Source organism: Gossypium hirsutum, chromosome D12, assembly GCF_007990345.1.
Source record: "Gossypium hirsutum isolate 1008001.06 chromosome D12, Gossypium_hirsutum_v2.1, whole genome shotgun sequence".
In the NCBI taxonomy this organism is placed as follows: domain Eukaryota; kingdom Viridiplantae; phylum Streptophyta; class Magnoliopsida; order Malvales; family Malvaceae; genus Gossypium; species Gossypium hirsutum.
The window spans coordinates 931731-943986 of record NC_053448.1 but is presented as its reverse complement, the minus strand read 5'-3'; the positions used below and the strand labels follow the sequence as shown (position 1 = coordinate 943986).

The 12256-nt window shown below is 32.0% G+C and overlaps 1 protein-coding gene and 1 long non-coding RNA gene across 2 annotated transcripts; both read left to right on the top strand.

Moving 5' to 3' along the window:
- Window positions 1-2401: 2401 nt before the first annotated feature.
- LOC121224604 (uncharacterized) lies at window positions 2402-4222 on the top strand. Its single transcript, XR_005922183.1, has 2 exons — window positions 2402-2485; window positions 3876-4222. It is a non-coding gene; the product is annotated as an uncharacterized lncRNA (long non-coding RNA).
- Window positions 4223-9850: 5628 nt separating this feature from the next.
- Window positions 9851-11295, top strand: LOC107936832 (peroxidase 3). Its single transcript, XM_016869601.2, has 4 exons — window positions 9851-10133; window positions 10210-10401; window positions 10481-10646; window positions 10741-11295. The coding sequence occupies exons 1-4, from the start codon at window positions 9852-9854 to the stop codon at window positions 11142-11144; spliced, it is 1044 nt and encodes a 347-aa protein (XP_016725090.1). The 5' UTR covers window position 9851; the 3' UTR covers window positions 11145-11295.
- The last annotated feature ends 961 nt before the right edge of the window (window positions 11296-12256 follow it).

The following is a 12256-nucleotide window of genomic DNA, read 5'->3' as shown; positions in this document are numbered from 1 at the left end:
AAATCACAAAAATTAGAAGAAATAATCAAGAATTAAACTTACATGATTAAAATATATGAAAAACCAGCTTGTTTCAGACCTCCTATGGCGTTTTTTCTGATAAATTGTGAAGAAATCTCTAGATTTTTCACTTTTGTCTTTGTTTTATATATTTAATTTGTTAAGTTTCCAATTTTGCCCATGTTTCTCCTTACCTTCTGCTGATATTTTTCTTACCCAACCGTCCAGCCCATATGATTTGGGCCTAATTGCCTTTTAAATCCCTCCTCATTAGTCACTTAAGCTATTTATCACAATTTAACAAATTTTACACTGTTTCCAATTTAGTCCTTTTTAGTTAATTAACTATCTGAACGTTAAAATTTTCTAATGAAACTTTAATACCAACTCAATGACACTCTATAAATATTTCTAAAAATACTTATGGCTCGGTTTAAAATCTTTGAGGTCTCGATACCTCGTTTTTGATTTTAATTATTTTAATATTTATTCCTAGTACACTATTCACAATTTCAAAAATTTCCTAACTTCACATTTAATTTATTCTCACTAAATTAATAATATTTTCTACTCATTTGTTAGATTTAGTGATCTCGAATTACCATTCCGACACCACTGAAAATTCAGGCCATTACACTTACGGGCCTTAATCCGAGCATACGGGGCTCTAAAAACAATTTGGGAATATTCTGGGATCAAATTGAAACAAAATAGAAAATTTTGGAAAAAAATTAAAAACAAGGGTCAAACGTCCATGTGGCCATGCTGTGTGACATAGCTCAGACTGTGTGAACATTTGAAGCCTGGACACACAGTCGTGTCCCAGCCCATGTATCCACTTGTGTGAGTATTCAAAATAGGGCTACACGGCCGTGTCATAGGTCGTGTGTCCACTCGTGTGAGTATTCGAAATAGAGCTACACTACCGTGTCGTAAGTCGTGTGTCCACTTGTGTGAGTATTCGAAATAGGGCCACACTACCGCGTCATAGGTCGTCTGTCAAACTGTGTGTGCATTTGATGTTGGGTTACATGGTCGTGTTGTAGGTCATGTGCTAGACCGTGTGAAACTTACACCTAACAAAATAATGACACATGACCGTGTGGCAGTGCGCATCCCAGGCCTTGTGCTACATAAGTTACCCCAAAACAAGCCAAATCATGGACCAAATCTTGCACACCAAGACACACCAATCCCACATGCATTCATATGTCTAAAACACTATCAAACACACTTCAATTCATACCAAATCAACTTAACCAATATGCCGTCAAAAGACACCACAATTCATACATTAAAATCAACCCAACAACATCTCAAGTTCATTAATTAAGCACATATCTAACATACCAAAACCATTTCAAACATATATGTCATTCAACCATGGTTTACCTATTATCACAAGGTATGGATAAATATTCAACAACCTATCAATTTACACCATTAACTATAATCATTTGTAACAGCCCGATTTTGGGCCTAGTCGGAACAGTGGTTTCGGGACCACTATTTCGAGGCTAGATAAAATTATTTTAGTATTATTTTATGTGTTATAATATAATTTTATAAGTGCATGTAAATTTTGGTAAGTTAATTTTAGCAATTTCTAGTCCAATTCCGAAAAAAGACTAAATCGCGTAAAAGGTAAAAGTTGTGTTTTAATACCTAAAGGTGTGTTAAATTGCCTTGTATCTTAAATTGGGGGTCTTTAAAGTGAAATTAGGCCATTGAAAGTGTGATGGCCGGCCATGGGAGACAAAATTGTTGAAAAGTCAAAATTAGGTGAAATTTGGTCACCAATTTTGACTAGTTTTATTATTAACAAATCAAAAAGAAAAAGCTATCATTTTTCTCTTCTCCTTCACCGAAATATGCAGCAAAGAAACGGTTTTGAAGCTGGAAAATTTCAGCAACATATTTCCCTTGCTTGTAAGTGATTTTAATGTCTTTGCTTGATGATTTTTACATTTTTGGAACCCCTAAAGCATGAGCTTTCATAAGAGGGGACTATTTTGCAAAATGATGAAGAGTCTAGGGTTTTGCCATGAGAGTAAATGTGTTGTTTGCTGTGTTTTTATGGAAGATTATGAGTCCTAGTTGTCTAATAAACAACTTTTGTGAAAGAAATTACATGAAAACACCTTAAAAAAGGGCTAGATTGCTAAGTTGTAAAATAAGTTGTAATGTGTAAAATAGTTGAAATTATGAGTTGCTATAGTTATGAAAATGGTTCATCTAGACTCAAGGAGTAAAGAAATGTGATAAAAATTATTTTACGAGCATTGAGGCAAAAGTGCAAATATGCAAAAGTTTAGGGGTCAAAATGGAAATTTGTAAAAATATGATTTTTATACCCATATGAATATTGTGACTGATTGGTAGGCTAAATGTGATATTATAGATCAAGAAAATCGAGATTTGGACCTAGAACAGAAAGAAATCGATTAAGGGATGATTATGTCCTTTTCACCTTTGTGGTATCGAGGTAAGTTTGTATGTAAACAATACCATGCTATACATGTATTTAAATGTTATCATGACATGAATTGTACAGATATTAAGTGTATGTGATTAATAGAAATATGATAAGACAAAGCCTTAATAGACGAGGAAAAATCCCGTTTGAACCTTAGAAATAGAATAGGATACTAGTGACATGTCACTAGGAATTATGAGTCTAGATGACTAGCTCGAGAGTGAGCATTGAAACCTCATGAGATATGAGGTAGCTTTAGCTACAATTGAGGCACTTATGTGCAAAGGCTTTTCCGAGTATCCAATTAGTATTCCAAGTGTTCAACGGGTAATCCAAGGAAAGAGTTGATGATGGTCCCAACGAGGTAAGTCATTGGTGAGTATACACTTGAGTTATGTTACGAGTTGTGCAAGTATGTATATTAAGCCTATGAGAATGCCTTGATATGTGATGATCTATGATGCATAATATGTGTTCTTACCATGATGGATGAAATGATGTTGTATTAATTTTGTGAACAATGATCATGAATGAGTAACTTAGCCTTGACAGATTTGAGTTACTGTAGTAATGTAACTTTGAAAATACACTAAAAATAGTGGAAAATTAGTTAGAGGCAGAATAAAATATGATATTAAAGCTTAATGAGTCTATTTTCACATGAAAGAAACAGAGGAAGAAAAAGAATTCTATATTGTGTGATATTTGAATTCTTGTAAAACAGGGTCTGAATGAATTCGAGATCCCCTGTTCTAACTTTAGAAATTCATCATAAATTGTAAAAAAAATATTAAGAGTCATACCTTACATGCATGGATTCCTTATTGAGTCTATTTTTAAGGGAAAAAAAATGGCATCGTCGTTGGAATTTTGTATAGGGAGAAATTCGGTTTGTAGTGCACAAGGGTCAGAGTGGTCATACCCTGAAACAGGGGAGACTTTAACTAATAAACTGTACTAAATGGCTTGACCAAAAATTCTAGAAAAAAATTAGTAACTATACATATGAGTATAGTTTCAAGATAAATAGACAAGAACATTATTCGAATCCTGTACTATGAGATAATTGAACTTTAGTGCAGAAGGGTTGAAACTGTCAGACAGTGAATCAGGAGAAAACTTGAGGAGTAAACTGTACTAATTGGCTAAGTCAAAAATTCTGGAAATTTTATGAAAGAAAGATAAATGAGTCTAGTTTCAGGAAAAATTAACGGAACTTAATTTGGAGTTTCGTAGCTCCAGATATAAATAATTTAGTGACTATTGCTCAGGAAGACAGCTTGCAGTGAACTTGAGAATATGTTGTAAACATTGATAAAACAAGTTAATGAGTTGCTTATTGTTTTCATATGAACTTACTAAGCGAAAGCTTACCCCCCTTCTTTCCCATGTTTTCTAGAGTTTCCAGGTTAGCTCAGGTTGAAGGCCGTCAGAGATATTATCACACTGTCGAGTTAACGCTATCGGCGTAAGTAAACTCAAGTGATTCTAGTCTACGGCATGTATAGGGTTTTAATGTGAGTATGTAATATTATGATTTAGCCAAAGGCATTGGCTTGTTATTAAGGTAGTATTAGTCATGTAAATTGGCCTATGTCGGCTAATATCGTTATGGGCCATATGATTATTCTTATGCATGTATGTTATTATCTCTTGTGATGTGGCTTACAACATGTATGCCTAGAGATTGAATTGAGATTCATTGATGAGCTAATAACTAATGCAGGATAAAGTGATTGGTAAATAGTTAATAATGCTTCATGAATGGTTTGTGGATATGATTATTTATGCTTTGTGATGGACATGAGGTTTGATGACATGTTGATAGCTATAGCATTAATATGGTAAAGATGAAAGAAAAACTTATTGTAATGGTTGCATGTGAAATTACCATGGTCATGTCATGTTAGGAAGGTTTAAGTGCCTAATTTTGCCATGTTGTATGCTATTGTATAAGTATGCGTGCATGTGTTGTGAGTGTGACAAAATGGCTTGGAAAATAGCCTTGTATTTGTCCAGGTTTTGGACATGGGTTCGGGACACGGGCGTGTTTTTAGCACCCGAGCGTGTGTTCTATACCTACACGGGCGTGTGGAGCCTTGATACAAGAGATTTCCTAAGTTTTTCATGAGTTCTCGGTTGGGTCCCGAACCATCCCGAATGCATGTATTGGGCCTTGTAAGCTCGCATAAAGGACAGATTGCATGAGAAAAGAAAAGTTTTTAATTATTTGAGATTTCATGGCCCTGTTTAGTATGGAAGTGTTAGTAAAAGTCAGGTAGCACCTCGAACCCCGTCCAGGCGTCGGATGCGGGCGAGGGGTGTTACATCATTGATGCATACATAAGTTTGGTACCACTCAAACATACCAAATTGTCAAACCAAAATCAAGGCCTATTATATTTAAACCTTATACATGTCATTTATAACCATTAGCCAAAATAACCAAAACTACCAAAATGATGATGGGATAGTGTGATCGTACTTCAATGCGATTCCAACTGATCGAGCTTCCGATGATCTACAAAATAGATAAAAACAATTATGTAAGCAATTAATGCTTAGTAGTTCGTATAAAGGAAACTTAACTTACCGAACATTTAAGTTAAACAACCAAGCATAATTTCATTATGCCATAAACCAATTTTCCTTTCCTATACACGCCACCTCACTAGGTTAGTTGGTGTAACATTGTATATATAATTCCAATCAAAACATGACATAAAACATATCTAACATTTCACTTTCATAATTCACCACTCATACATATACACTAAACCATCTTTTCCTTTCAATTACACATTTCGTCGTAATCCATATCATTACTCAAAAATCATAGTTTATTTCACGTAATCACATACCCTTTAAGGCTTTATTTACCCGTTGAACTAAATGAAACAACATCAAATACTCGAAAAATACTCATATAACCATTTAATTCTCTAAACACACCACAAACATAACTAAAAAACATATTTATAGACATATGAAACATATATTTACACCAAGGAATTAATATTCATCATCAAACTATAATAATCAAAACATTCATTTCATATTCATACTTATGTTACATATCTCACCTGAAACATGTTACCTAAATAGCAAACGGTTGAAGGATGAGATACCAACCTTTTCATTGCTATTCTTTTCGACCTTTTCATTGATATCCTTTTCGACCTTTTCATTTGATATCATTTTCAGATAACATCCTTTTCAACCTTTTCATTTGTTATTGTTTTCAAATAACATCCTTTTCAACCTTTTCATTGATTCGAAAATATCGAATGTAGTGCCATGGTATCTTTCAACCATGGTCTTTTCTTTTTCGAGTGTAATACCATGATATATTTCAATCACGGTCCTTTCCTTTTCTCAAATCAAGAGAATCTTAAACATCAATACGTAGATACATATATAAAGATATCAATTAATCTTATAAATTCAAATGTAATATTCTAAAATGAAATACGAACTGCCCTTGATTACAACAGTTGTTTCAGCAAAGTTGAGAATTAATCCAAAACTTTTGTTTTCCCTTGATCAAGTCCGGTTGATTCTTTTATTGATCTAAATAATAATTTCATTCAATGAAATAATTCAAATAGCTTAATGTCATTAATTCTAGCTTATAACCCATTTTAATGTGAAATTATAAAATTACCCCTAACATATTATCTTTTGTACAATTTAGTCCCTAAAACCTAAAACCTGTAATTTAACCATTTTAATTAAAATTCATGCTAACCAATTCTTAATAAATTCACAAGCAACCTATATTTTCCACCATTTCCCATTATTAACATTGAATTTTCCTATTTTCCCAAATAAGTCTTTAAACACAAAATGAACAAAAATAACTTAACAAAATACTTATATCTAACTACTAAATTTAATATTATTTCAACTACTTCAAAAATACTTCAAACTCATTCATAATAAATCTCTAAACCTTTAACAGTTTTACGAATTGACCCTCGAGCTAGCTAGATTAAGCTAATACGAGCTCAAAAACATAAAAATTACTTAAAATGGGACAAAATATCATACCATGCATACCATGATAGCTTGGCCGAAACTTGCTTCCCCCTTGGCAATGGCTATTTGGCTTTAAGGTGAAGAAAAAATAAAGAAGATGATATTCTTTCATCTTTTATTTACTTAATTTTTATATTACCCTTAATAACTTAATTAATCCTCAACAATTTAATGTCCATGGCTGTCCATTTAAGTCCATTAATTTAAGATTTCATATCCATTTGACCCTTTTAGCTAATAGAATTCAACTTTTACATATTTTACAATATAATTTTTTTTACCAAATTAATTATTTAAATATTAAAATTTCTTAACCAAATTTTAATATGACCCTAATAACACTTCATAAACATTTAATAAAATATTTACGGGCTTGGTTTGTAGAAACGAGGTCCCAATACCTCATTTTCTAAAACCGCTTGACTTTAGGGATATACCACTTGAACCTAATTATTCGTTCAAATAACATAAATTATCAAATCAAAATTTATTATAACACTATATTTGACTCTTAAATAGTAAATAATAATATTTACGGACACACTCATCGGATTTGTGGCTTTGAAATCACTATTTTTGACACCACTAAAAAACGGACTGTTACACTAGGAATTAATATTCTGTATGATTTGTCTATTGTTTGCACTGGTTTTCTTGTGATTGGACTCACACTGAGCTTCATAGCTCACTCCCCCTCTTATTTCCATCTTTACAAATAATCCACCAGGTTAGGACACAAACTCGACATACGGAGGGCCCGGTTCAAATTGATCTTTTTATTAAAAAGTATTTTAAATTTACTATTTGAAATTTTGGTTATTTTGGGAACTTTATTATTTTATTCAAATTTTGGCATAAGACTTCGATTTTGGATTTGCTTAGCATGCATGGTAGTTATTTTGAATTTATAATATTGAAACATGAATTTAGAATTTATTATGCATAAAATTATCTTGATTTATTTAATTAAAATTAAGTTGAATTTCACCTTTCTGCTACTAGATTATAAGTAAATTTTTAATAATAAATAACTTGGAAATTAACTAAGTTTTCGAAAGTTGTCACCAGTACAAGGAAAAAATTAAACTAAATCGGTTTTTGTTAATTCGTTAGTTTTTCTGTAAATGAACTAAGTTTTCTCATAAGATAAACAAATATTTTAATATGACGTTTTTTTAAAAAGAAAATTCGATGGTTTATTGGGCCATTTCAATGGCCAATGCAATCTTTTAAATTTGGGCCTAATGTTGAAACCGAGTTGAAGAGGTTACAAATAGATATTATTGATTTTTGTAAAAAAAAAAATCTCCAAAGGGCTTTTAAAATATTTATTAATGAAACCATTTTCTTAACTTACATTTAATGCAAGTGTATTTATTTTGACTTAAAAAGTAAGAAGCTTAATAATTTTTATTTAATTTGTAAACAGTGTATTTTCTCTTTTAAATTGCTGCATTAAAGAAATCTTTTAAATTTTTAAAAAAGTTAATTAATTAGAGAAAAAAAGTGTAAAATGTTTTTGGAACTTCTACCTTCTGATCTGTATAAGTTCATAAGATGTATAGTGGGCAATTGGACTTAATTAGATCTTAGGAGATGGTGAACTATACAACCTTTTTGCACCAGTCCTTATAACTAAGAGGGTGTATATTATCTCAAAAGAGTGATTTAGTTTCAATTAAATTTGCTCATAGGATAGATTTTCGGCTTAAGTTTGAAGATTTATTCGAAATTTGAGAGGGTTTGGACAAAAAAATTAAGTCTAAAACTGAGCTTAGGTAAAAAAATAGGTCCGTTTAAGATATGAGTTGGGTTCAGGCTTGAACATTCAAGGTTCAAGCTCAACTTGTTTTCTATGTTTATAATATAATATATTATGTTAGGTGAGTATTTGGTATATTGAGAGTGTACTTTTTTTTTATTCGACAAACAACCTTCAAAATTGGACATGTATCTCTCTTTTTTAAAAATATTTTATTATATTCCTATAGGGCAATTATCAATTATCTTACCCTAGTTGTGAAATTTAAAAACTCTACTGGTAGTATACAAAAGAATTTTCCTAGTATATTATATAAATATAATATAATTTATAACACAAAGAAACTAAATTTGTAGTAATATATAATACTATAATGTAAATATTAAAAAAGATGTTAAAATGCCTATATATATAAAATTTTAATAAATAAAAAAAGTATATAAAATTATTAAATATTAAAAAAATAATATAATTTTTTTAAAAGAATTCAAAAAAAATATGAGTGGCTTAAAATGGATTTGGGTTAGCAATTTACAAATATGAAAATGTATGGGTAAAAAATTAAGCTCATAATTTGGATTGAATTGAACTTTTACAAAATGTGTTAATATCAAACTTAAATCGACCCGAACCTGACTTGCCCAACACGCATGTCTCAATCGTGACCCTATTTTACCTAGTAAAATTGAGATAAACTAATAATTCAACAACAACAAATTGATTCTATAATATGTTCATAGGCTCTTTTCAAAGTTTGTCCTGTGTTTCTTTACGTTGACATTTTAATTTTTACTTTTTGGATAAATCTGTAAATATTATTTATCTAGAAGTAAAAAATCTGCTACAACAAAACAACATAGGAAGTTCCAATGTAAACAAAAGGTCTATACTCAAGCTATACAATATCATCAGATTACCACATAAGCTCATACCAACTGCGTCTTTCTCAAACAAACGAGTGTTATCCGGTAAAAGAAAGCTCCCCATACCAACCCCAATATAGTTGAAATCAAAGCTTTTCCTCTTAACTTCAGTGCCCTCCATTGTACTATTCAAGGAATTTTTATAATGAGCAAAGACTTAACACCTCTTTCCAAACAGTGTTGGAGTAATTGCATTAAAAAAAAAAAAGGGTTTCTAGTCTTCATCTCCATCTCAGTTTGACAAAGTCAACAGCTAACATTTTAAAATCTTTCATAAGTTGTTGGGTTGCTGAAAATATTTAAACTGGATTGGCGAAGGAGAAAAACCCAACAAACAAATAAGAAATGATCAATGTCCAGTTTGAAGCCCTACATTTTCGGGTCAACTGCAAGTATAACCTGTGGGATTCTTCAAGTATTAGAGTTAAAAATGGCCTTTCTTGGGAGGATAAACTACCCATTAACTTTACAATGATTTGTTTATAAGCTTATGTAGTTATGTTCATCCAAGGAAACAGCAAAACAAAGCTTATAAATCGTTTGTTTATAAATTAAATGTTTGACTTTGGAAAAAAATAATTGTACCGGAACATAAATAATATGATAATGGTTTGAAATTATACATTGCCTAACTGGGTTACAAAGATTCCAAATGAACAAGTATAAAATGGCAGAGCTGGTTTTGCCAATGCCATTCCCACTTTCAATTAGCAAGGCATCAAGGATGAGAAACCAGGCTCTCATTTTGCTTTGCATTGTAGTTTTTGGTGTTATTGGGACCTGCCATGGAGGTAGCCTTAGGAAGAAATACTACAAGAAAACATGTCCTAATGCAGAAGAGATAATCAAGACAGCTACTGAGAAACATGTTGCCAATGATCCCACATTGCCTGCAAGGTTCCTCAGAATGCATTTTCATGACTGTTTTGTTAGGGTAAGGCTTTCTAAATATTGTACACCACATTTATAATGTGTTGGAATCATGTATGCTTATTGGGAAATCTTTTCAGGGTTGTGATGGTTCAGTCCTATTGAACTCGACAACTAATAACTCGGCCGAGAAAGATGCGATTCCGAACCTAACCCTTGCTGGTTTCGATGTCATTGACGATATAAAAGCAGAAGTCGAGAAGAAATGTCCCAATGTGGTATCGTGTGCTGATGTTCTAGCCTTGGCTGCCAGGGATGCTGTTTCTTTCAAAGTAAGCTAAACCAAAACTCTTTACAAGATGTTAATTTTGGTATTGAAAGCATTTGATTTAACTATGTAATTATTTGCAGTTCCAAAGACCCTTGTGGGAAGTTCTTACTGGTCGAAGAGACGGCAGGGTGTCACGAGTTTCCGAGGCATTGGCTAATCTTCCTTCCCCTTTCTCTAACTTCACCACCCTTGTTCGGAATTTCGCTAACCAAGGCCTCAATGTACATGACCTGGTGGTCTTATCAGGTACAATATCAATGCAGAACATAACTAAAAAGAGTTGGTCATTCGATGTCGACAAAGATTTCCGAAAAAGTGCTAACATAAAAGTTGAATGCAGGCGGGCATACGATCGGAGTAGGCCATTGCAATGCCTTCAGCAACAGGCTATACAACTTTACTGGAAGAGGTGATCAAGATCCTTCCTTGAACCCAACCTATGCAGCTTTCTTGAAGACGCAATGCCGAAACCTGACTGACAACACGACATTCGTGCCGATGGATCCTGGTAGTGTGTTCACATTCGATAATAACTATTACGTCACCGTTAAGCAAAACAAGGGCCTGTTTCAGTCGGATGCAGCCCTCTTAACAAACAAAGGCTCCCGCAACATCGTCAACGAACTGGTGGACCCGAAGAAATTCTTCACAGAGTTTGCACAGTCAATGAAAAGGATGGGAGCCATTAATGTTCTCACAGGGAATGAAGGAGAGATTAGGAAGAAATGTTTCGTGGCTAACTAATTCTGGAAAGAAATTCCTCATTCATTTCATATTTAAATTGTTTATTAAAATTTGAGCTACTATTGATGTTTGATTTCGAAATGCTCTGCTTATGTATTAATGTTTGTAAGCTACTCCGTATAATAAAGTCGTTTTTATGTTTTGGGTGTTATAAGGGTAATTACGTCATTTTCTCAAAATGGATGATATCTTAAAAATCCCATAAATTCTAATAAGTCCTAAAACTTTCTTGCTTTTCAATTTGATATGCAAATATATAAATGGTTTATTTTTAATTAATTAATTAATTAATTTGTGTTTAATGATAATAATAAAATATTATGATTTAAATATTTATTACCCAGTATATGGAGTTAAATATATATATATATATTAAAATCCCATTAATTTATGAAAATGGAAATGTTAAGTAATATTTAGTGAGTGTTTATGAAACACAAAAGGATTGAAGAAAAAGAAATACAAAGCTTATTGAAATTGAAATTCATATTGAATCACTTTAAGTTATAATTCTTCATTGCAAATTTAAATTAACCTTAAAAACAGTTCCGCAAAAGATGTCTTGGCTAGTAATTTTGTGCATTTCACTCAACTCAATGCTAATATAATACAACTTTCAAGAACTTGGGAAAAAAAAGAGAGACTATACCCTTATTTGAAAATCTTCTGAAAGAATCCATACATACAAAATTAGATTGAAATCTCCTAAAAAATTTCCTAAATACTCTTATATAAAAACAATTCAAGCCGAGCCTGCATCCTGATTTGGTGGGTTATTTGTAAAGATGGGAAAAAATAGAAGTGAGCTATGAAGCTCAGTATGAGTTTCATCACAAGAAAATCAGTGCAAAAAGTAGACAAATCGTACAGAATATTAACTCATAGAATGATCACAATTGAATAGCAACTTAGAATATCGATACTTCAAATCAACTTATCACCACAAAATCTCAATATTCACAACTATGCAAATGTTTATGAATGCAATGAAATTTCAATTTATCAGATAATGTCATACCCCACCGCTTCACTCCACAGTAGGAGTTCTCCAGAACTCCTCTATCTTTACACCACGTCATGGATAAACCACTTATTGTTGTGGATGAACCACT

What these genes read in the sequence shown, in the direction of transcription:
- LOC107936832 (XM_016869601.2), top strand. Translation starts at nt 9,852, where the DNA reads ATGAACAAGTATAAAATGGCAGAGCTGGTTTTGCCAATGCCATTCCCA. An exon ending in TTCATGACTGTTTTGTTAGG is followed by an intron (nt 10,134 to 10,209) that starts GTAAGGCTTTCT and finishes AAATCTTTTCAG; the next exon opens with GGTTGTGATGGTTCAGTCCT. An exon ending in TGACCTGGTGGTCTTATCAG is followed by an intron (nt 10,647 to 10,740) that starts GTACAATATCAA and finishes AGTTGAATGCAG; the next exon opens with GCGGGCATACGATCGGAGTA.